This window comes from Falco peregrinus, chromosome 4 (assembly GCF_023634155.1).
Source record: "Falco peregrinus isolate bFalPer1 chromosome 4, bFalPer1.pri, whole genome shotgun sequence".
NCBI classification, from domain to species: Eukaryota; Metazoa; Chordata; class Aves; order Falconiformes; family Falconidae; genus Falco; species Falco peregrinus.
The window spans coordinates 42397002-42421890 of record NC_073724.1 but is presented as its reverse complement, the minus strand read 5'-3'; the positions used below and the strand labels follow the sequence as shown (position 1 = coordinate 42421890).

The 24889-nt window shown below is 39.8% G+C and overlaps 1 protein-coding gene across 4 annotated transcripts in view; it reads left to right on the top strand.

The window, feature by feature from the left end:
- The first annotated feature begins 3901 nt into the window (after nucleotides 1–3901).
- Nucleotides 3902–24889, top strand: part of PKNOX1 (PBX/knotted 1 homeobox 1) — a 45132-nt gene continuing 24144 nt past the window's right edge. The window contains exons 1-6 of one of the 4 annotated variants that reach the window (XM_055801348.1): nucleotides 3920–4048; nucleotides 14898–14958; nucleotides 15506–15588; nucleotides 20102–20203; nucleotides 22851–22978; nucleotides 24159–24330. In XM_055801348.1, coding sequence (XP_055657323.1) covers nucleotides 20153–20203; nucleotides 22851–22978; nucleotides 24159–24330 — 351 coding nt within the window. In that variant the 5' untranslated portion in view covers nucleotides 3920–4048; nucleotides 14898–14958; nucleotides 15506–15588; nucleotides 20102–20152. Of the gene's footprint in view, nucleotides 4049–4511; nucleotides 14959–15505; nucleotides 15589–20101; nucleotides 20204–22850; nucleotides 22979–24158; nucleotides 24331–24889 lie in introns of those variants that run through there. The other 3 variants (XM_055801347.1, XM_027785861.2, XM_005229467.4) reach the window with 3 other exon arrangements.

Sequence of the window (24889 nt, the reverse complement as noted above, 5' to 3'; positions counted from 1 at the left end):
CGTATGTAAGATACAATTTTGCACTCTAATACATTTACACAATCCTGCTATCACTAAACTGCAATTGAAAGTGCATTTCAGAGTACAGATTTGGGAGAGTGGTTTTTTTTTCTCATTTGGTGAGACAGAACCTTCAGAGCTTAGTGTTTGCAAATATTTGGTCCAACTGTGAAGAATGCTGTTACATATCTGGGACTGTTCTCAGTAACCAAGTAAGGTCCTGACCCTACAAACATATCTGTGCATGCTTTAAGTAATAAAGCATTTTTATAAAAGCTTATTATAACCTAATAAGCTTTTTTAATACTTGCAATGTGAAGAGAGTATCAGAAGTCTGAGAATCTGAGTTTTGTGTTATTTGCAGCTACAAGCCTAAATATTACAGAACCTCACTTTTATGTACTTGTAATTAGCAATTGCAAAACATTAAAATGGCATTTCATTCACTTTGGCATGTAGCTTTTTGCTTTTTTAGAAAAAAAAGCAGCCCTCTCACCATTGCATTTAAATAAGTAACCCATACCAATGGAAGTTCATGGCTTAAAACTGCATCAGTTGCGTAATAATCCTTGTAAAAAGTGTAGTATGGAGAATTGCTGCCTTCTGTCCTATGTATTGGACCCTTGTCCATTTTCAGAACTGGTAAGCGACAACAGAGTTTGTTTGGACAACTAGAAACAAAGAAAGAAAAGGGTACCTATGTTTTCCATTTTTGTTTGGGTTTTTTTGTTTGTTGGGTTTTTTGTTTGCCTTTGAATCACTCATCTCAGTTACTTCATTCCTCTCCCCTGCTGCTCCTCTCTTTCCAGCTCCTTCTATTTTCCAAATGTTGCAGGCTTCTCCCAAAAGCCTTGTAATTTTTAGTGCTTTTCTTAAATCTTCATCTCCTGGAGTCATTGCAGCTGTGATATTTTAAAAATTAAGCTTAGCTTTCAAGCCTTAAGAGGCTGTATCAGAGAGAACTAAAGATAAAATGAAAAGCAGGCACCTCTCGGCAGTGGTTGGCAACAGTGAGTTTAGAGATGGGCAGCTGGAAGGCACAAGTTAGATCAAGCATGATTTATAGGTTACTTTCTTCTGGGAGCGAGGTTTATATGATCATGTCATGTAGGTACAGGTATATTCCGGAGCGTATCCATGTTGTTTAATAACATTTGAACCTAGCGACTTACTTCAGATAGGATTAAAGTTGTCAGAATAATTTAGTTCCTGTAACTTTCATGAAAATAAGGTGTGGAGCAGGAAAGATGTATCATGTTCTCCCTGAATGACAGAAAGTCTGCAGCAAGAGCTTTTAGGTAACATCTACTGACAAAAGAGAGAGCTTAAGTACCCCACAATTTTGGAAGAGATTTCCATTAAAGCTTTCACCTTAGAACTTAAAAGTTAACAAACCATGAGGCACAAAAGAGTGGGGAACCAGACTTTCTTAATTCTAGTGCTTGGGGAGTCACGTGCTTTAAGATCGAGGGAGTTAGAACATCTATTGATACCACAAAAAGTGTAAGAGGCTGAGAGGAGTAAAGGGTAGAGTAATCTTAATTACAAAGGAGACCCAAGAGATGGGATTACTGAGGTAAGGGGAAGACAGCAGACAAGGAATTTCTACACCTCTCATGTGAGGGCAGAGCTGGGGAAGAGAAAGTGGCAGACAGGAACGGAAGGAAAAGCAAAGGGAAGCAGGAGGAGAAAGGAAAATTCTGGCTGGGAAAGGCATCGAGAAAGGCTTTGAAGATCACTGGGAGAAGAGATTAAACAGAAACTAAATTAGTTTGAATTTAATCTCTACTTTCTCAGAAGAAATGGGTGAACTCCTATCCAAAGAAGTGCAGGCAAGGCAGAAGGAGAACAAAGGGTTTGCAGGGAGAATCAAATTTGAAGAAGAGGCAGGTTTGGGCATGGGAACCAGTTAATTTTAAGCACTGTTTAGTGAATGTGTCACTAATTAATGTGTCAGGGATAATGAGAGGTGAAACTTGCGGCAGAAGGTAGCAGCCTGGCCACAGGAACTCTGCTGGAGGTGGTGGTACACGATGCAAGAGCAGAAATAGAGAAAGAGGCTCTTCTGAATAAGACAAACTAAGAATTGTATTTTTTTAAAATCTTATTTATATAAGTCATTCACATGAACTTTGAGACCTGATTCACACATCTGAGCACTCTGGATTAGCTTAGTTCATTTTCTTTCCCACTCTCTCTGCTAGGTGTATAAGTTCTTTCTCTGTTCACCAGCCTGACGGCCACATGGTTCTGACTGTACAGGGAAAAACGGCTCAAAAATGAACTCCTGTAAAGGCTCCAGGCGGTCTAGCGAGAGGATGAAACGACTGTTTTGTTAGCAGACAAGTGGTGGCAGTGTGCACAGAGTGACTAGATGCCTGAAGACCGAGAGCAACTATGTTGTTGGCTGAGCAGGGTCTTGACACAGCAGTTAGGCTCAGAGGACTGTAGGCAGACCTGGCTTGCAGGAACATTAGAGTAGCTGTTTCTATTGCCAGACTATTAGCCAGATCTTCTTTAAGTGGCCTGGCCCAGGAAAGTGTTATATGAAACAAACTAGGTGGCTCGCTACTGTTAAACCAACAGGAACAGTGGCACTGACCTTGAAAAAATGTAGAGCATTCCCAGTTTACGGGGGTACAGGATAATCAAGGAGATTTCCAGCTGCTGTTCTGCAGAGGGACTACAAAACCTGAAACTAAACCTCCTTTGGTTTTGAGCTGAGCTTCCCAAGATGAGATTTGCTCTGTGTGTATCAGCTTCTTCCCTTCCTTGATAACCTTTGCCCTCAAAGAGAGAGGTTGCTATGATCTTTCAGACATCTTAAGAATGAGGAGCAAGGCAGGGAGGACAGATCATCTCAGTGACTCGACTGAAAGGTACACATTCAAGCCCTTTTGCACAGCAGAGAACCTACAAGAGAGAAACTTTTGAAATATCCCACCAGCTAAAGGGCTAAGCCACAAGGCACATGTGTCTGAAACTGCATTTCGTCTACTCTCCTGCTCCTTACTTGAGAAGTTTAGGGCAACAGGGCATATTTAACGGTGGTAAAACATGAGGAAAGAGCTGCGCTAATGCTGTTTTCCAAGCAGAGAAACGAAGCAGAGTTTCAGGAAAAGACATTTGTACCCAGCACCTTTATTTCGGGTCACGGCAGGACCTCGGGGGGTCCTGGGGATATTTGGTGGCTGCAGTGTGGCGTCTGCCCTCACTCAGAGGCTTAGTGGGACCGGGCTTTGAAGAAAGACAGGAGCAGGTTTGGGGAAGGAAGCGTCACAGCATGGCCGAGGTCCTGCCGAGCAGTTTCAGCAGGCAGTTCCACCACACACGGCGGAAAAGAAAGAAGTTCCCCCGGAGTTTCTGGAACATGGGCCTGTACAGCCTTTGCGGAGTCCTCCAGTAAGACCCCCAGCTGCCTCCACCGAGTCTCTCTGATTCGGGGCTTCTCAGGGCCGAGGACAAGCCGGCCGAGGCAGGGGACTCCCACAGGCCCCCGCCCGGGCCGTGCCAGGCGGGCCAACACCCCCGAGCCCTGAGGCGGCCCCAGGGAAAGCAGCGGACCCCGGCTGAGGAGAAACGGCGGGAAACTGCCGGGGAGAGGGCGACCCCCTCCCCCCGTGGAGGAGTCACTTGGTATCTCCCTCCTGCCCCCCCCCCCCCGCCACCGCGAGGAGATGGTTTCATCTCCCCCCCACCCCGTTCGACAAGGGGAGGGGCGTGGCCGGGCTGGCTGGGGTTTCCCCGCCTCCTTCGTCCATATTCATGAGCGCGAGCCGGGAGGTGCCCGCGTAGGGAGGCGGTGCGCGGAAGCCCCGCCCCGCCGCCACAGCGGCGGGGCGGGGCTTCCGCGCGCCACCTCCCTACGCCGGCGCGTGCCCCGCCCCCCGCGGTGAATATTGATGAGGCGTGATGCGCGGCGTAGTGTCGTCTCGGGCGGCGCGGCCGGCGATTGGCCAGGTGCGTGTGTGCGCGGTGACGCGTGTCGCGGCGGTGCGGGTCCCGATTGCTGCAGCCGCTTGTCAGTGTGACGAAGATTGGCACCCAGGTAAGCGCTGTCACTCAAACCCGCTCCCAGCCAGCCAGCCAGCCATCCATCACGGCGCGCCCGCCGCCGCCGCCGCCGGCCGGGCCCAGGCGTACCACCAGACCGGGGGGGTGGTTGGGGAAGGAGTGGGGGGGGCGAGCCCGGCACGCGGAACAGCGGGGAGGGGGCACCCGCACTCCGCAACTCGCCCAGAGGGGGGTTAGGGGCGGTGGCGGACAGGCGCGGGGAGGGGAGGAGGGTGGGGGGGAGCGAGGAAAATTCTGGAACGGCCGCCGATGTAACCGTTGTCTCTTGTGGGCGCGCGCCGGCGGGGGCGCGCAGGCGCCGCGCGCGGGGAGGGGAGGGGAGGGGAGGGAAGGGGCGAGAGGGAGCGCGGGCCGCTGCTCGGAGCCGCGCGGAGGAGACGCGGCGGCCGGAGGGGGGGGAGGCGGAGGAGGAGGAGGGAGAGGGGGCGCCGGGAGGAGGGGGGGGGAGGCGACGTGATACTTAAAGGGCCAGCGCCGCGCTGGCAGGCGTTCCTTGGGGGGGAAGGGGGGCAGGGCAAGGCTGAACGGAGCGCCCGGCAGGGGCTCTCCGGGGTCCCCCTCGCCCCCGCCTCCCCTCGCTGCCGTGCCAGGCCCCGTCGACCCGGCCCACCCCGAGCCAGCCCGAGGAGCCCTCGCCCGTGGCGGGGATCAGACCGCCGCGGCAGCTGCCTCCCCTCCGCACCTGCCCAGGCCCGGCCGGGTGCGGCCCCAGCCCCGGCGCCCGCGGCGTGGGGGGGGGGAGGGGGCTGGCGGCGTCAGTTGGCCGCGCGCGGGCCCCGTGCCGGCGGGACGGGTGGTGACCCCCGGCCCCGGGGCCGCGGCGGTGGCGGCGCGTTCCGGCGGAGCCCGGCCCGGCCCCCGGGAGCGCGGGGGCTGGCGCGCCTTGGGCTGTGCCCCCCCGCCTCCCCTCCAGTTCATAGAAAGCAGATTCTGTCAGCGGCTGGCACTTGGGGCGGTGTGCGCCGCTCTGGCGTGAGGCGGTTTCTTCCTCTCTTTTTTGGTTTTTGTTTTGTTTTGGTTTTTTTTTTTTTTGTGATGTGACCTCATTGTCTCTTGGTTATGTGTAGAGGCTTCTTGACACCTAGACCGAGGCTTCCTGAGTGTTTACACAGCCGCAATTAGGAGCTGAAACTTGACATTGCCCAGAGGCCCTGCATATGATGTGTGTAAACAATAATAAATCAAGTGCTGGTTTTATCCTGAAATATTGCCTCAATTAGCCACATGTCCCGGGTCTCCCTGGAGTAGTCGATGGCTTTCCCTCATTCCCACAACACCAGCTGTATGGCGCAGAGTTCATTGCTTAACAACATAAGTAGTTAACACGCCTGTGTGATACTTCTCTGTATAGCTTGTAACTACCTGTTTTTATTATTTCTTAAATATTTTCTGTTGTTCTAAATGGGAACATACAGTGTAACTTTAGAGACACAGTCACAGTATTCTTATTTTTTTTATTTGCTGCTGCAGTTTGTGACCCCTTTTTGTCAGTTACGTCTAACTAGATCACTAGTGTGGTTTTGGGAGGGAGAATGAGACTCTAGATCTGGTATGATGCCCTTATAGGTGAATTTTTATGCCACACAATGATTTAAGGTGGTTTTGGGGGTTTTTGTTTGTTTGTTTGTTCATTTTTTTGAGTGTGTTGGGGTTTTTTTTTTTTTTGTTTTGTCACATGCAGTTAAGAGCTATCCAGGCAAGATCAGTTTTTGTCCTTGCCCCGTGTTGGAATATGATGTGTGTGTTCCGTTAAATAGATCACAGGAATAGAGAGTGTGGACAATATGTTCTGATCTGTGGATGGTGGAAAACGCTTGAGCCAGCATCTTACGGAGGATAGCAGGAGCATGTAGATCATTTTCAATGTATGCTAAATGTCTCATCATACTGTTATAAAAAAGCTAAAAGATTCTTTCTTAGTCTTTACAAAAATATGCATGTATCGTTGGTTCCTGATACTGTTTGTAATTTCATTCTAGAGCATGCGCTGGGCAAAGTTTCACCAGTGCAGATTGTTTGATTAGGGGAATTGTAACAACTGTAGCTTAAGAAATTTATGCACCTTGCTATTTTCTATACCATGGATACACTTACAGGTCCCTTTCCTCTGTGGGATATAAACTGTTTATGGTCTGCCTGTGCTATGGGGTTATATCCCTTTAGTTGCATATGTGCAGTTAAAGTAATATAGCTTTTGCAGCTGGGTAAGCACTGAAGTCTTGTTTAAGAATGAGATCTGGTTAGTGCCTGTTAGCTGCATGTACCAATTTCATGGATTATACTGAACCAGGAAACAAACTGTTGTGATTGTATCAGGAATCTTCTGATGTATTTCCAGACTGTGTCACTGCTAGAGTAATCGAGCAACAGCAAATGCATTTTGAGTGCATTTTCTAAATTGCTCTGTAAAATAAAATTGCCAAATTATCCTTTTCTGAGTCTGTGTGTAGCCATATATAATCATTACACTTAAGTTTTCAAAAACTTGTGAGGGGAAAAAACTCAAAATATTTCACATTTATTCAGTGTGAAGAAACAGTCTCACACTTCTTGGTATGACATTATTTTTAATCTATCCAAAACAAATAATTGGGATTTTTTTTAAAATGTGTGTTTTATCTTCAGTTTATCTTACAAAGTGTATAGTATGTTTTTACTGTTGACTGTTGCCACTTTACGTATTTTCTTGTCATCTTAGGTTCAAAGTATCCATAGGAAAACTTCAGTGTAGGTTTCACTATATTTTCTTAATGTAAGCTTCAGTTAAGTAGTGAAAGGCATACCTGCATTTATTTCATTCGCAGGGTAAAGATAGGCAGCGTGGAGGCTATTGCGCTGCACTGAGACTTTGACGACTGATACTGTTCATTCTTATCGATCTCCCCAGTGATTCTGGGGCGTGCATTTTTTTTATCTGTGCATGTGTATTCTCTACTTAAAGTGAATACTAATACCTTTCTCATACCTGAAGTGGGTCTTATTATCATGTAGTACAAGTGCTTTGCTGGACTGGAATTTATGTCATTAACATTTCCTGTGTACTAATAGTAAAACAGAATTCTTAAGATTTTGTGTATGTTATTGTTACAGTTGGTTAGGTTTATTTCATATTTGGAAATTTCACTTTGGCGTGTAAAAAGTTAAAGTAAGTTACAGCCTTGATTTTTTTCGGATTGTCTTTTGGATATAAAATAACATTTTAAAACTAAATCCTTGCAGTCTTCCATTAGTGCAGCTGAAAGGAGTTCAGAATGGGTGCAATACGTGTGTTTATTCTGAAAACTTCAGTCTTATAAAATGGATGTGTCTTCTAGAAGCTGTACTTCCTTTTTCAGAATTTTGCTTTCCGAGTGTATTTTTCTCATACCTTTTCCTGTACTGTAAATGCAGTGCTGTAATAAAGTCGTCATAATTCTGATTCCTACCACAGCAAGTTTAGAAGTGTTTAGGAGCAATTCAGTTTCCTGGAAAAGAATAGCTCTCTTGATGTTTTTAAGCCATGTGCTAACAGCCAGGGGTGAACGATCCACAGAGCCACTACTGCGATAGTGGAGCTGCTTGTTCTAATGGCTGTGTTAATGTCCTGAGTGAAGAAAGATGTAGTCCAAATTGTATTTCAGAATATTATGTAGTGGTCTGGGAATCAAATGTTACCTCTGCAAAACTGGTACACATATGAAAGCTTACAATAAAGCAGCTGAATATTTTATTTTCGTGTAAGTAAGACTGAATTGGGTTTTTTGGTGTGTAATTTGAAATGGTACAAACGTTACTTCTCTTTTGCAGCAGCTGGTTGCTTGACTCTCAGTGTTTAAAAGTGTCTGTAGGCTTACAAGTGAGTCTCAGGGTGGGGATGTGTATTTTACCACAGCTCAATATTGTACAAAATGTAAAACAACTTCTCTTCTAAGCGAGAGGATTCCAAGAGCAAGGAAAAAACCTGCTGGTAGAGTTCTTTTCTTTGCTTAACTTGGTGCCAGATGTTACTGAAGTATTGTAGCCAGACCATTGTTGCTCTCCCCGAGGTAATGGAATGCTGAAGTATTCACCTTTGTTAGCAGGTTCTTCACTTTGCTCTGTAAGATTGTTCCATGTTGTAACTGTGGTACACAGGTATCATCACACGGAACTGGGTAGAAAATAAAAGTAGTGACACCGAGAATCTGGGAACACCAGTCTTTGTTTACAGAGCAGCATCTTTTTATGAAGTTGGTAAAGGGCAGTAACTTGGTTCCCCTGCCAGCAGCCTGAGGATACAAAGTCGTGTGTGTTACTGAAAGACAAAAAGGAAGTTGATGTTAGAAGTGGAAATAAAACTTAGATCTACTTGTCATCACATGCTTGCTTATCATCCTTCATATGAACACACTTGTTTATTTTTAATATAGCAGCTACTTCAGGCCATGATACTCTCATTTTTTCTACATAGGTGTGTAAAAGAGGTATTTGCTGTTAAATGGAAGGCCATTTCAGTGCTTAGTCAAACGGTGATTTTTGAAAATGGGAGCTAACTGACTGTGATAATCACATACTGCCCCTTAGCCTGCTATACCTGTGGATCTCTGTGATCTTCTGCAGCTAACAGTAAATTCAGGCAAAAAAAGTAGAATATGGTAGCTTACTGCTACTAAAAGAGGGATCCATTTTTTTCTTTTTAAACCACCAAATTCCAGTTAATATTTTATTTGTGAGCTTTTGGAACTGGCTGTGTTTTTTCTTGAGGACAGGAAGTTAGGAAATGTGGCTATACTTCACATCCTGCTTAGCTATTTTTCAAATTACATAGAGAACAAAACAAAGGGAAAAGGATATTATAATACTTATTACTGAAAAATGAAAGCCAAGTCTTTAATACTTAAAGGAAACTGAGACAATTTTGAAATGGGAATTGGAGCTTTACACATGTTTAACATGCCTAGAGAACAGGGGAACAAAAATGTGTGTGCTGTTTTATGTTTTTATAACTAAAGATCTTGAACTCCAAGGTCAGTCTATGATCACTTAATTTATATGTGTTCTAGCCCATTTTTATGGGTTACAGGCCATGACAGCAGCAATGCCAGGAGCAAGGTGACCTGGTTATTCTATTTTTTGTTTGGAGATAGTGTTTTCAGTGGCTTATTTGTTACTCATACTGAAATTTGCCATGATGAATACGTTTGAGCAGGGTTATTCCGGAAACTTTAAGCTAAAATGACTTGGCATTTTGAAAACTACTTTAAGAGAAAGTAAATATGTTAATTTAAGGGGGGGAAGGGATATGCTTGTTAGTCTGCCTTATTTAAGAGCATACCAACGTTTCAGTTCTAGAATTTAGCATTGTAGAGCATAAGCATTCAGATGGAGCATATAGCTGTTCCTTGAGAAACTTCAACAAAACATAAAACTTTGGACAATCTGGTTCATGCATGGTAACTTGGCAAATATTTATTAACTAAATTACCTGAATAATCCATGTAACTTGGGTATCTTCCTGTCTGTCGGTCCTTGCATGTCACCTGACTGTGCAGTCATCATCTGGACCAAGTATTTAAGCATGATGCATCCCACTGCAGTAGGTGATGGGTAGATTTAATCCTGAATAGTCTTTCTTTATCTGTGCATTTCCCCCAACCCCAGAATGCATAGGCAGCAGCTGTACTCATGGAGGGGTGAAGGCTGGTTGGTATTTGGGGAGAGGTGGGGAACAGAGATGGAAGTTTGGTGGCAATACAGGTCCAGGAACCTGAAAAGCAAAAATGACACATGGTCAGAAGCGGGGGGAAAAGAGAGGGCAAGAACTGAGAAGGAGGAGAAGCGGTACAGGGGTGTGGAAGGAATAATGGGGAAGGGTAGTATGAGGCTGAAGAGCAGAAAGGACATGGATAGAAAAGAAAGGGAACATGAAGATCATTGGCGGGAGGAACAGAAGAGGCTAGAACATGTCTGACTTGCAAAAACTAGTTGAACTGATGGCTTCTGGTCCACCATTGCTAAAGAGTTGTGATGAAGCGGAGCAGGAAAGGAAGAATTCTTATTTAATCACCATTTTTAAAATAAAATTACAGTTCATTTTATGGCCTACACTTAGTAGCAAAGCGAAGATGTTCTTGTTTAACCAAATGTTACAGTCAAAAGAGGGAAGAAGATTATGGAAAAGTTACTGACCAGTTGGAACTGGATTTTCACAGAGGGTTGCAGGACCAGGATTTTGTGTCACTTTAGTGTATTCAGTGAGTCCAAGTTAACACTTGGTTCGTTGACAGGCTCATTATTTCTGAAATCATGAAGGACATAAAAATTAAATAATTGATGATGGAGCACCTTGATGAAGTGTTTTAAGGCTAAAACTGTGTAGAAGCATAAAAATGAAATAATTGCCAATGGAACACCTTAATCTTCATGAAGTGTTTAAATGCCAAAAATGTGTAGAGGGGATTTTCTTATGCATTCAACATCTTAAGTGCATTTTAAATGGAGTTACTAGTTAAAAAAACCGTCTTCATCCTTTAACTGTACTTCAGCAGCATTAGGAATTCAGTCTTTCATAGAAGGACTCATTAGAAACTTTTATGGTTTTCTAATAAAAATGTCAGAGAAGTTACGTGTGCTTACATAAACTGCTTGCTAACATTGTATTCAATAGCAATAAAGGCATACTGAGATTGGTGGTTATTCTGTGTCTTCTTTATGAAACTGCAAAGGATAAACACAAAACAAGATCAATTTCAGTCATAGTTTATTGGGTGCTGATTCAAATCATTAAAATAGGATTTCCTGTTGCTTTGGTTTAATTTGCCTAGAAGGATATGATAAAATGAGTGTCTCCAGTAGCAAGAGATTCACTACATACTTGCGTAGATATTCCACAGGCTTCAATGGCAAAGGAATGGAGTTGGGTTTAGCACATATGCAGACCTGTTTTTCATCCATGTGGGGAACACTGTCCTTGTTTGTTTGTTTCGGGGGGCTGGTTTGGGTGTTTTGGGGAGGGATTTGGTTTTTTTGGGGGTGTGTGTATGTTATTATTTTAAAATTGTGCTTTAAAAAGTTGTTAAATATCATTAAGTAGGAAAGTTGTACCAGAATTTGTTCCAGCTATGGAATTGCTGATACGTCCTCTGGTATGTAAGGTGGTTTTGGTAGTCTTTTCTAACGCAGTCCTCTTACCACCATAGCAGCCAGGCAGATACTACACTACCTTCTTGATCTTGGGTCTACAATGTTATGATGACAGCACTCTGGGTAAATACCGAGGGGGGAAAAAAATACTTCTCTGTCCTGTGACAAGCAGATACGTGTGAGGATTCATGATGTGTATGCTAGGATTCACAAGTGAGAACCATACAAAGTCCTGTTTGCAGTGTTAAGAATACAGAAAAAATGTAAAAACTGAAGGAGTCTTCATTTCCTATGTGAATATTGGGGATGGATGAGGGAGTAATGGGAAATATTTTTGCTCCCTCATACCCTAATCCTTTGGGAGTCTTGGAGCAATTAAAGAAGGGAGGCTTTCTTTCCCTAAAGTTTATTTTCCTTTTACCAAAGTTTCTATTTAGTCCTCTTAATTCCTTACTTTATGGAGCTAATAAAGCAGGGTCAAATTACAGCGTGAAATGGGTAGGAGAAACTGAGATGCTGCAGGAATTATCTTGAATTTGAGAATCTCTTAATAGTTAGAAGAATGAAGTTTTCATTTGGCAGAATGTAGGAGAGCAACCTGAGGATTTCCTTCTGCAATGCCAAGAGCTACCTGGAGGCAAGATACCTAGCATACTGAGGCGACATTATTTTATGACTAGATTTGATAGGATTTCTCATCTTTCTCTTTCTTATTGTTAAGCACTTTGGTAAGTTGGTGATATGTGAACCATGTTTATGTGTGCTTCCCAAGAAATATGCTGCTGTAAACCCAAAGGGTGTATGCAGAATTAAGGAAATTAAGTTCTTTAGAAGACCCAGATGCCCTTAATTCTGCTTTTGTTGTTGTGCCTTGAGAAACTTAAATTATTTTATGCATCTTTAATATCCATTTTATCAGTTACTGCATATGCAATTTTAACTTGTGAAGCAGTATGGGGTTTTATAATACTTTTTTTCATATTTGGTATCTGCAAATAGGGCATTTTCCGGAACGACTTTGAAATACTGAAAACAGAGTTTACACAAAGAGTGAATTGCTAAAGTAATGCAAGTTGTTTCATGAGGTGGTTCGTCATATGTTATGCTGTGTGACATTGTGTGGTGGTGCTTGGAATATAGTCTCTGATATAAATACTTTGTATGGCTTGTTAAATTCTGAAATGAGGTTATATGAAAATAGGATGCTATGAACGATTAATGGGACAGCAAATCGGTAATGTTGGAGAGGTCTTGCTGAGTAAAGTCAGTGTTACATAGTATCTATGTTCAAAATCCTACAGGCAAAGAAAGGTGGATGATAGATTTTAGTGTAGCCCGTATTTCTGAAGAAATTTAATGGTGGATTCTAATTTATTTTTAGTTTTCAGTTTATTAAAGTATAATATGCATTTGTTTTTTAATGTAATCTCATATTTATCATGATTAATATAGAAATAACTTTATTGCACCACCAAACGATAAAGGGAAAAAAGTGACACAAAGTAAATCTCATTTTACTGCAGCTGAAAATTGGTTTCTTGGCTTTTTAGGGCTTGTCTCACAGGGAAATCAACAGCATAGCTGTTGTCTAATAACTGTTTAGCTGTATCTACGTAGCACAACTCCCTGAGGCTGGTATTATATTCCCGAATAGTAACATTGTGTTTCTAAAAGTATAATTTTCCAAATAATGACTATATTTTGTAAGTATGTAAGATAGAGGAAATGGAAGCCACCTTGCTGGTGAATGAAGAGTATGTTCTCATTGAGCAGTTTTAATAAACTTGTATGCATCAACTTCATATTGATTTGTTTGTCTTAATTTTACTGAGTGTCTCTTTGTAGGCAGGTTGATGGAGAGAGAACCGCTGCAGCAAAAGTAGAATGAATCCCTGATAGCGTGTTGTCATATGTACTATACATACTGCTTAATTATTGTTACTTAAATCTAGACAAATATATTTTGATCTCAATGTTGGCTAATATTTGCGTATGTGAATGTATGCACAGGTCTTTGTTTCTTACTAGCTGATGTGCAAAATGAGAGAATGACTGAAAAGAGAGTACTTCTACACTTGAATGAGCAAGGTCATATTTTCGTAGTAAAAAACTTCAATGGTGATATGCCTTTTAATTGACAAAGCAAGTTGCTCTTGGTTTTGGTTTCATAGTTAAGCATCTTTATTATGATAAATGACTTTAAAACTTGTCTGCAAGAGAAATAAAAGGAAAAAATTGGCACTAGCAATTCCAGGTTTAGGCTCCATAGTGCCTTGATGTTGTCTCTGTCCTTTAACAGGTGTATCTGCTCCTTGTTCTTGCTCCCACATGTGAGAGGATATAACATGCAAGCTCAGATCTCTCATTTTCTTGTCTGGTGTGTTTTAGGCTGGACTCTAGTCTTCATTGCTGTCAAGTATCTCATGGAAGAAGGCAATATGACTGCAATGACCTCTGGCTTCTTCTCAGCCAAACCTTTTCCTCTGCAGCATCTTTCACCTGGGCTGGCATTTTTTTCAGTACCTCTTTCTTTCTGCCCTTGGTATCTCATATTCTGTCTAGAAACTTGCCTATTTCCAGAGTTTTAGCTGAAGACTTTGCAGGCAAGGGCTACTTCTTCATACATGAAATATTTTTGATTGACCAGTTCTGGCACAGTGGCACAATCTGTTCTTTGCTGCAGTTGTTTCTGATTGAAGGGAACAAGTTTTCTAGACCTGCAATGGTGAAGTAGTCCTCCTTTATGGCTGAGCAAGAGACAAGGAACAGATAATCCCAATTTATCTGACCTCCATTCAGAAGATGTTACAGTGAGAAGTCCTCTTGCTATAGTGAATAGTTCTCTATTTCAAAGTAGCCCAGTAAGTTGAGGTGGGTGAAAATGAATACCAAAAATATGGAAGGTAAATAGCGTGTGAAGAAGGGACTAAGAGGGTACTCTGTCTTCTCAGAACAGAATTGAGTTTCAAAAATGAGAGAAGCCCATTCTTTGGGGACATAAGTCTTTGACAGTTCAAGAGAAACTGGTAAGAACGTCTAATGTCATCTTCCGCTTGAGGCTTCAAGACCAGGCGTATCAGTTCGGACTGAAACTCCCTCTAGCTCAGTACTTAATCTCTTAACCATGTCTGAAACTTATACTGCCTTATAACTCCTCAGAGTATCTTCTCCCTGCTCTTCTAGAGCCAGGTTTCATGAACCGAGGTGGCATCTATATTGACTAACCCTTAGCATCTTGGTTTTTTCTGTGAACTTGTCTGAAAAACATTATTTCTACAGTATGTGTGGATGAATTTTGCTTCTCAAAATCCAAATACCAACTTCATCTCACTTTCAAAAATGTTGGGAGTTACTTTCATTCCAGTTCTTACGCAGTTGGCAAAACTGGGTATGTAGTTCCCAGCCTTGTCTATGTGAGAAACAGAAATAATCTGAATCAAGATCGCATCTGTGTGTTTAGCCATTGTATCATTTCAGATGGCCTTTGGTGCAACATTAGTGTCTGGAACTTGCCCCGAGATAGTTTTGAAGGCTTTTTGATGCTTTTCAGCAGTTGTGTGTTCTAAACACATTTTCACAATCTTTGCTACTTTGCTTTCACAGTCATTACTACTCTTTTAAAATAGCTTTAATATATCAAACAGGTGCTATTAAATATAATTAAAGTAATTTTAAGTGGTAATTTTTTGAAAGCTTTTTAAAATTGCTGAATAATCTTGTAGGAGAACCTGTCTTCACAGAACATGTGATCCTAACAGTGGCTGGTGCCCTTTCCTATAGTCTGTATCATGTAGCAGATTACTTGATCGTACCCATAATTAGAATACATTCTATGGTAAACTCAAAGCATGATTGTGCAGGAGTTAAACTTGAAGAAAGGTGAAAGCCTTTTTTTTGTTTTGTTTTTTGTTTCATGCTTAATTTTTACAACACTGCTGAGTTATTCCTATTTGCATTTTGTAGTTTGGTTTTTGGGATGTGTCTTGTCTAGTCTAAGCAGACAGACGCTGAGCCAGAGAGTAAAATACGAAGGTTGAACAGCAAGTGAGTTAGCAGTCCAAATGTAGTCTTCTGTTAAGACAAAGGTAATTATGGAGAATGAATGGAATAACATGCGAGAAAGTTGAAGTAATAGCATGGGATAGTGGGTATGATCAGAAATTATTAGAAATAAAAAAAAAAAATTGCAAAACATGAAAAACCTGTCAGTTTATTGAAACTTGGGGAGGGGACCACATAATAAAGCAAAACATCTTCTGTAATCATATTTAGTTTCAGGAAATATGTTCTCTGTTGTTGTCTCCTTCTGAATATTTCTCTTGGTTTTTAGGTTTCTGTCCCCTACATCGTACATCAGTGGGATCACTCTGCTGGAACAAAATAATGTCATCTTCAACCCATTGAAGGAAAGGGGTGAGCAGCTTTCTCATGGCCGGTATTTTACCTCCTTTAGAAAGCAGCGTGCCCTGGAAGCAAATATCATCATCTATTTTGATGAAGAGTGAAGCCAGTTCTAGATGCTTTCTATGCATCAAACAGGCTTGCCGTTTTGTTTTTTGTTTCTTTTTAACTTTGTGTGTGAATATAAGAATCTATATTGTATAGAGCAAGTGCCAGGACTGAAGTTAAATAATGAACAAATAGCCGTGCTGAATCTGCCAATCGTCGGTTTCTCTCTGAAGGACTTCAAAGGAACGTGTGTAGGGGAAAGTTAGAAGGAACGAACTTGTTAACAAGTCTGTTGGGTAGTTTCTTCACAACCCTGAGACAGTTAGTGGTTAGTTTATAGCCTGAAGCATAACTATTTATATCTCTTACAAACATCTGTTGTAGCTTGTATATGTTAAAAGTGATATTACTGAACTCCAACAGCTTACTTGCACCCTATGTTAACGTTACTGGGTGGTCCCTTTGCTCTTAATTATGAAAAAGTAGAGCAAGTGAGGAGTGATGTGTGTTAACTGATGACTTTGTGTACAAGTTTCAGCTCACCTTTAATCTATTCTCTTAGATGCTTCTTACCTTGCACAAAGTCTCCACATTTCTAATTATGATTACTCCTCTTAATTTAGCTTCCTTTCTACTCTACTTTTTACCTGCATACTTATTTTTATTAAAGGCTTGAGGTTTTTTTCCTTTTTGCTTTGTTTTACAGAATGCAATGCGTCTATGAATTCCCTTTCACCACAAATATCAATGGAGTTTCTGATTGCAGTTCATGCATCAGCTTCCACTTTACATGACCTTAAACATTTCCTTGGGTTTTCCTCACACTGTGTTTTCAAAATAAATAGAATGAGAGTTAATTCTGTTCTGGATGAAGCAGACTGGCTGACTCTCTTACCCCCAGCTTATTTTTGTTACTTGTAACTCTTTGAATGTAACACAAATGCACAGTTTTCCTTCTACTCTCAGTTTCTTTAACAAAGATTAATTGGCATTTTTAAAGCTAAGTTGTCCAAAAGTCATAGGTTCGTATGCTTGTTTCAGATACCTTAGGTCATATAGTGTTGGGTATAGCTGTGCTGGTTAAAGATGGTCCTGCTGTGAGTTGATAATCACCACATATGAGCCAGAAATTACCATGCTAATAGGTCAACCGAGAGCTGGGATTGTATGAGTGCACAGCAGTGTACTTAAGACAAAGTCAGCTGGTTTACATCATAGCCACCTTTAACAGTGGGTTGAACTAGCCTAACTGACTTAATGTAAAAAGGATGAGAAATCATTTGCGTGTTCTGTGAGCTCAGTGGTAGAGCTGTGGAAGTAATTAGCTCTGGCAGGGTGGCAGTGGTAAACATCTGGGAGCGATACCAGCTTCATCTAGCATTGTTTGCAGAATGAACATCTGCTTAGGCTGTGTATCTGCTAACTAGAACTGGATGCTTTACCCTAAATTAGGTTATAAAAGCCAAATGTGTAAATACCTTTTCAGTTATTTTTCTTAAAGTTTAACATAGTTTGTTTCTTACCACTACTGTGTAATGAGGAGATGTTTCTCTTTAGTGAACCAAAGTAATTCCTCAGTTAATTGCCTCAATTTAAGTGTGTGATTAGCTCAATTTGTTCTTCTTGATTTGCAATAGTTGTCTTCACTAAATCTCATCAGTTGCTATCTTGCCTAATAGCTTAATCTTCTTCTACTGTAATTATAAGTCAGAGGGGAAGCTCTTACGGGAAATAAATGATACACCCATGTAGAATTCTTTCCAGCTGTTCCCCTGGGAGAGAATAGGGCAAAAGTCCTTCTTGATGAAATAATCTATGGATCTAGCTCAAAGCTGTGCACCTCTTTCTTCCTTAGTGGGGCCTGAGGGATTTAGATGTGGAATGGCTCTTCTTTATGGAAATCTGGAAGGAAGGGTTGGTCCAGCTTGTCCGATTCTTCAGAAATTCTTGCCATATCCTATTGTCTTTACCAGTTTACATGTGTTATCTCTGTTGCTTCCCTCTCCATGTTGTTCTTTGTGTCACTAATATGATCTTGCATCCTTGCTAACTGTAAAGCATTCTTCTTTTTATGTGACTGTTTTACCTCTTATTTCCTCACTTCTTGCTGAGAACTTCATCTTTATCCCACAGCTAAACAATTTATTTTAACAGCATTTTGTGAGGAACTTCTTCAGCCTCTAAAAGATTAAATAGTGTTTACTCTTTCTTTGTTAATCTGTTCAACTGTTATGCTTTTATTTTGAGGGTAGCCTGGTCTGTGCTTCGGATATCATGGTCAGGAATTAGATGCGTGTCTTTCGAGAAGGAAGAAAAGCAGCATTTTGTATGTGCCTGTTCACTCTAAATACTGAAAGACACTAATGCCCTCGCTGGTGTTTTAAAATGTGTCCCCTTAAAGTATTTTGAAAGATATCTCACTTTGTTATTGTAGTAAATGCTGTTTTAATTTTAACGTTAAATGATTCACAACTTTAAAAAAAATAAATTAAAAACTAAGCACTCCTATTGGTGAGTGCATTATGTCGTTCCTTTTTTTTTTTATTTTGGTGGGGAAATCAATAATGTATTTGGGGTTTCAAAGAAAGAGATACTGATTTTATAAAGACAGATAGACAAGCTAGAACCAGAAAATACATTCATTAAAGCTATTAGACAACCTCTAAATGCAGTTTTTACTCTTTTCCTCTGTAAATTGTATTCTTAAGAAAAATACACTTCATCATAGGAGTCCCCAAACTGTAGCATACCTTTTAGCTAGTATTCCACAAGCTACTTAAGATGATATGTGCATGTTGTCTACAAATAGAAGCTTGTTCAGCTCTGCAAGCACATGACCCAATGCCAGAACCAAGATCTGCTCTGTCTGCTCATATTTGTGGTTCCCAAGATGCTTTTGCGTGCATAAAATGGCACAGATTCCCTAAGAGTAACAGCTCCATTTAAGCACGAGTGAGTGAAAGTCAGTAACCTAGTTTGTAAGTGAAGTCATGCTTATGTCATCCTGGTGAACTACTTTGGTCTTTAAAACTGGAAAAAAAAATAAATAATGCAGTAATGTTTAGGAATCGTACTTTGAGTAGAACCTGATGCAAAGTAAGGCCTGAAGTTTGTCTCTATGCCTGAAGCTGTTAAGTAAACAATGAAGGGAATCTTGAAATGTATCCTGTTTTTCCTAAATTAGACATGTACTCGAGACTGTTATAATCTGTAGGGGAAAATATCCAGAAATGTAAAAATTGCTCTTCAAAATGGTCATATACTGTAGCAGTATGCAATGGTGAAGAGACGATTTAAAAATAGCTGAAAAAATGTGTAGTGGTTGAACACATTACAAAGAAAAAAGGCTCTGTTTCAGAACTTAAACCAATAAAAATTCTAAAACTTGGTTGTTTGATATTGACCTAAGTGGAAGAAAGCAGAAAAGCTGGAATTAATACCTGGATGTAATCTTTTTCAAGACTTGAGCTCTATCTTCTTTTCTAATATTAGTATTTTTTATAGTCGTTAAAAATTAGGATTCCTATGTGTCAAGGAAAATTGAGTTTTGTGGTAGTTTTTAATGGTAATAGCTTAATGATTTGTGTGATTTCAGTTATAATGGCTGCTAATCTGACAAGAAAATGAAACATGAATTAGTAATTTGATGGAAAAACTATCTGGTGTTGATATTATGCTACTTTTTTTTTAAATCGCTGAATGTCTAACTTTAAAAAAAAAAATGCTGAACTCATCTGGGCACCAAGCTCCAGCTAATGCTTAGAGGGAATAACATACATAAATTTACTTGTATTATAAATCCAATTAACATTATTATTTCCCAAAGTATAGAACGTCTATGAAAATGAGACTTGTGAATTCTTAGGTTGCTTTTGAAACTATATATTCACATAGGCCTAGTTGTTTAACAGTTGCTAGATATTGTTCCATTCTTTGTTGAGCCTTAATGAGTTGGACTGTAGATTCCTGATGTCAGAAGTGATTTGAATATTTGGTTTCTAAAAGTAATTTCAGGCCATTACTTTACAATATGGGATTCATACTCATAAGAGATGAGGAATTCCTTAACAATTTTTACATTTGGGTCATTAGTTGTAAACTACTGTTATTTGAGTTATAGCAATGACTTTTCAAAACAGAAACATAAATCTTTGCTTGTTTCTAGATTTTATGTATTACCTTAGAATAAGTAGTGCAAAAATAAATGCTAAAGTTTATTTGAAGTTTATGCATGTAAAAGAACCTCAACTTCTTATGAAAAATTTAAATTTAAAATACAAAATGATACAATGATTTTTTTGCTGATGAAATCTGTTGTGTTTTCCAACTTTTTTTCTGAGAATACGTATGTAACTACCATTGTCAGTAAACTTGCTGATTTTTTTTTACAAGGGGAGGTATACATAAATCTTAATCTTTTACAACTGAATTCTAAGTGGTCACTTTTGTAACTGACCTTTTTTTTTTTTTTTTTAAGAATATTTGTTCATACTTATGATGATTTGACATAATTAACGTTTTATTAACCATGATGGCAACACAGACATTAAGTATAGACAACTATCAAGATGGACAACAGGTGGGTGCGGTTTTCTTTCTCTACAAACTAAATACAGTTAGCAAGAGAAAAAAAGGTAGTGTTTTTTTTCCTTAAAGTCTGCTTTGTCATTGTTTAACTATCTGTTCTTGTTTGTAAACCAAAATCTTTAAAGTGATAAGCTGCTATTCTTTAATACTTAGATACTTATTAAAGACTTAGCATGACTTTGCTGAACTTGTGCAACAATGGTTAGGTAAGGGATTTTCTTCTGAATCTGCTCTAGGTGATTTGTGTGCTGTAATGTTCCTATTTTTAGGAAAGTCAAATGGATATCTGTAATATTTTGTGTATATGATGTGTCTGTGTTCTTATGTGCTTGCAGTTACAGTAGGCAGATGATGTTTATGCAGTCATAGACTTGCTGGTCTTGCTTAAGTGAAGGATAAATCAAGTTATCTAGAATTATATGCTACTTTGACAACATATAAGTTGATGCAATTATGCTGCAGGCTGAAAACTGGTTAAAACACTTGAATTAATTTTAACGAGTTTATTGATTAGAATTACTAATTTCAAAGCTGGTCAGTGGGATTCCAGTTTCTTATTTCTGTTAACAGCTAGAATAATGAAAAATACTGAGATATGTCTGGTCATGATGTTTCTTTTTTGTACAACAGGCTGTATATTGCAACAATTTGAATTGCTAAATTAAAATAAATTAACTGGAGACAAGTCATGCAGTGGCCTGTACTGTGAAGACACATTTTTACATTACTATGTGTCAGCCCTAAGCAGTAAAAACAAGTACTTCTGTCAGCAGATGGCAACAGTGGCGAACAGTCAGAAGAAAACCAGCAACTTTTCCCATCTCTTAGAAGATGTGTATCTGAATGCAATCTGGGATTATTGATTTTTGTTGTTGTTTGCTTCTTTTATTGCAAATCTTAATTTCTCTGTGTCCTCTTACCTACCTTAGATCTTTTACTATATACCCCCAGCAAATACATGCCATCCTATGACACATCAGTGAAAGTAATACATGTTTTTGTAAAGAACAGAGTGGGAGAGAGCCTTTTCTATTTTGTATTTTAACCTCTCGGTGACCAAGATAGGTCATTTGGCATCTTGTAGCTTTTGTAGTTTGGAAATGGCCCACAGAAAGTAGTTTGCAGTTTTAAGTGAGCTGTTTTCTCCTCCTAGTGAGATAGAGCCCTAACTGAACATGCTCTCTCCCTTCAGACTCTGCAGATGTGTAGCTCAACATTTATAATCAATTGTATGAGTCATCCTCTTTTTATTTTGCTCCGCCTTCTTGTCCTTAGCCACGGCGAGTCCATTAGTTGCATCTTTTCTGCAAACACTCTGTTTTAAAAATCATCTGTGCTTGCTGAGGAAGCTTTTGCAAGGCAGACTGCTCTGTTGGGTAGGATACGCTGGCATTTTCTCAGCTTCTGATTTTGCTTAGGAGATGGCCCGACAAGTAATAGAGCACAAACCTTTCAGTTATCCCAGACTTCTTGTTCAGAATAGTATAAATTAATTTGCTACTGTTGTGTGAAAATAGATTACATTCTCTCGGAGTCAGGTTCTCTACTAGTTTCTGGAAGCCAGCTTTCTTCTTGGAGGTTTTCTGTGAGTGACGTGATACGTACATCTCACAGGAAAAGAGGGCAGAGGATTGCATTCTGTACACTTCCTTTCTGGAGGTGTCAGTTCTGGCTGCCTGGTGATATCTAGAACAATGTCTGTCCTCTAGTCAAGATAGATGTCGTTAGGTTTAAAGTAGAAAAGAAAGATTGCAGTAATTTCTTGTCTTCTTACAGATGGTTCCTAGTGGTCAAAGGAGAGAAGACAAAGAAGTTTGGGTTGGGGGGTGGAAACTGACTTTCACAGGTCAGGTTCCTTTAAGAAAAGAGATTTAGCTGGAGGTGATGGGACAACCACATTTGACACCTTCAAAGCACCTCAAAGGCATTACCAGCCACCTAGTGCAGTTTAGGAGGTGTTCAGTAGAAGCTGTGTCTCCGTGGTGTTTCTCCAGCAGTGGCAGGTTGTGAAACTGGGTTAAATGGATTTGTAGAAGCAGTTACTGCTCTTTTCTCCAATAGGTCAACATTCCTGAAATAATTGGTTATTACAATACATAAATTTGAGTGGTAAAGGTCAGGGGAGGTTATGCACCTGATAACTCAAAGATTGGAAGGACATAGAATATTTCAATTATTTCTAAGAAAATGCATGTTTCAATGGGCAAGAAAAACTTCAGGATCCCTTTTGTTCAGTATCCCAATAAAATGTACAGTAAGAAATAAGAGAACTTATGACTAGAAACTTTCCTTTCTATTTTCATCCTAAAGGATTTTTCTGCAGACATCCCCATATTTTTTTTGGAGCAATGTACTGTAGCATATTCCAAAAATTCAGAGACAAAATGCTTTAAGAATTTACTAATATTTGTCATTCCCATTTTACAGCTGAGTGCTGAAACTTGAAGTGACCTTTACATTACCCATTAAAAAGTGTCAAGGATTAAAAAAGGGGTTTTGTAACTGCTCTGGCTTTTTGGGTAACTGCTATGTCATACCAACTTTCTGGCAATTTAGTAGCCCTTTCCATTGCTGTTTCATTGGAAAACAGTACGCTTATTTTACATCAAGCATACAGATTTACTTATCTTTTTCTACAGATGCAAGTAGTAACAGAGTTAAAAACTGAACAAGATCCCAGCTGCTCTGAAACTGATGCAGAAGGAGTGAGTCCTGCCCCTGTAGAATCTCAAACTCCAATGGATGCAGACAAACAAGCCATTTACAGGTAGTAATGGACTTGTGTTCTGTCTTTGAAGGGTAAAGAATAGAGGATTTTATATTTTTTTCATTAATAATAAGTAGCCTAAAATCAAATGATCTCTTGGCTAACTGTCTTAGTAGCTTGCAGGGATAGAATGAGATCAAATTAGTTTCACTGTTAGTCTTCAGCCAAGAAAAAAACACTTCCCTTTATTGTGGGATTCTTCAGTTTCAGCATAGTTTTAAAGAATGTTCTAAGCGGGACTGCCTTTAAAGCAGAAGTGAAATTTAGCAAGCTACTCAGACTGTTGAACTATGGTCACTATTTGTTATACTGCAGTTTTTATCTTTAATGTGAGATTTTATTTTTATTGTAATTAGGTTGATCTTTACTCCCTTTTCTTTAGGGATAACAATCTATTGCCCAGTAATTAGCTCAAACTGGATTAAATGTTGATGTATAAACATACTCATTTGAGGTTTTTCTAGTGTTAAGTGCTTTGCTGAGCAGTATGCTCAGTTTTTATGAGGTTAAGTGTTCTTTCACTTTAAGTGCTTTGTAAATACATAATTATTATGAGTTTGCAGGTAAAAAAACAAAAAACAAACAACCCAACCCAACCCCCAAAAAAACCCCAAACCAAACCCAAAAGGATGTATCCACTCATTTGCAGACTTGTGCTAACAAATTCATCTTCTGCTCTGAGCATGATTTCATAGGAGGCCTCTGAGTACAGTCTGGATACTATTCTCAGTTCTGTAAAGTTTTGTGATGTATAAACATGACCCACATTGAAATAAAGTCTGATAAAAATAATTTATTCTTCATAATTTAGATCTGCATTCATCCTATTTGTAAATCCTAATCCTCATTCCTAATGCACTGTATTGATGTATCTCTTGCCACTCAATGACATTGAATGAAATAGTATGCCATAGCTTTGTAGATTGTGATTATTCTCTTTATTTAAATATGCATATTTAATGTTTTACTTGCCTCTAGGTTGTGTGGTAGATCAAAATGAAAACAACCCCAAACTTTCATCTTTTGCTGTAGCCAGTGGTGTTATATTCAGTCTCTTCCAAGATTTATCTCTTTCTCACATGAGCAACTGTTAACCTTACATTAGCTAGATGTTTTACTTTTCAGTGGTGTACAATGTGTAATACGTGAAAATATTTACTTATTTTAACTTTTATTCTAGGCACCCACTATTTCCCTTGTTAGCACTATTATTTGAAAAATGTGAACAATCTACACAAGGCTCAGAAGGCACAACTTCTGCCAGTTTTGATGTAGATATTGAAAATTTTGTAAGGAAGCAGGAGAAAGAAGGAAAACCCTTTTTCTGTGAAGATCCAGAAACTGATAATTTGGTAAGTATAAGCTGTTTCTTTTATTTCTGAAACAATCGTCACATTTGCCACCTCTAAATTCTGATCTCAACTGGTGCATATAGTTTCTCCTCACATTTTTCTTCCTATAAGAGATTCTTTTTTTATGTTAATGCTGAGAAACACTTTTTTTCTGACCCCTTTTTTGCCCTCTTATCTTTAAACTTACATTGAGCCCTTCACAGTTGTCTCCTATTCTAAACTGGCTGAGATCAGTGTATTGGAGATGAACAGAAACGTATGTTTGCCATAGCCAGGTTGACTGCAAATCAGTTTTGGAGTGTTAACTTAAAAATCAATTTATCCAAAACATGTATTCGATGTAAATCTTTTCCAACTGTGTTTTTTAATCAGGGTTCATCTACTTGGTGTGAGTGAAGGGCTGTTTTAAGACGAGCTTTAGAAACTCTTCAACATCTACAGATTTTTTCTTATGTGTCATTGTCTCCTTTAGGACTTTCTGAAAGTTCCTCCTGTGTCCCCCAGTGCTTCAGTCTCTCTTGAATCTCATCTATAGAGAATACCTCTCTTGGCATACTAG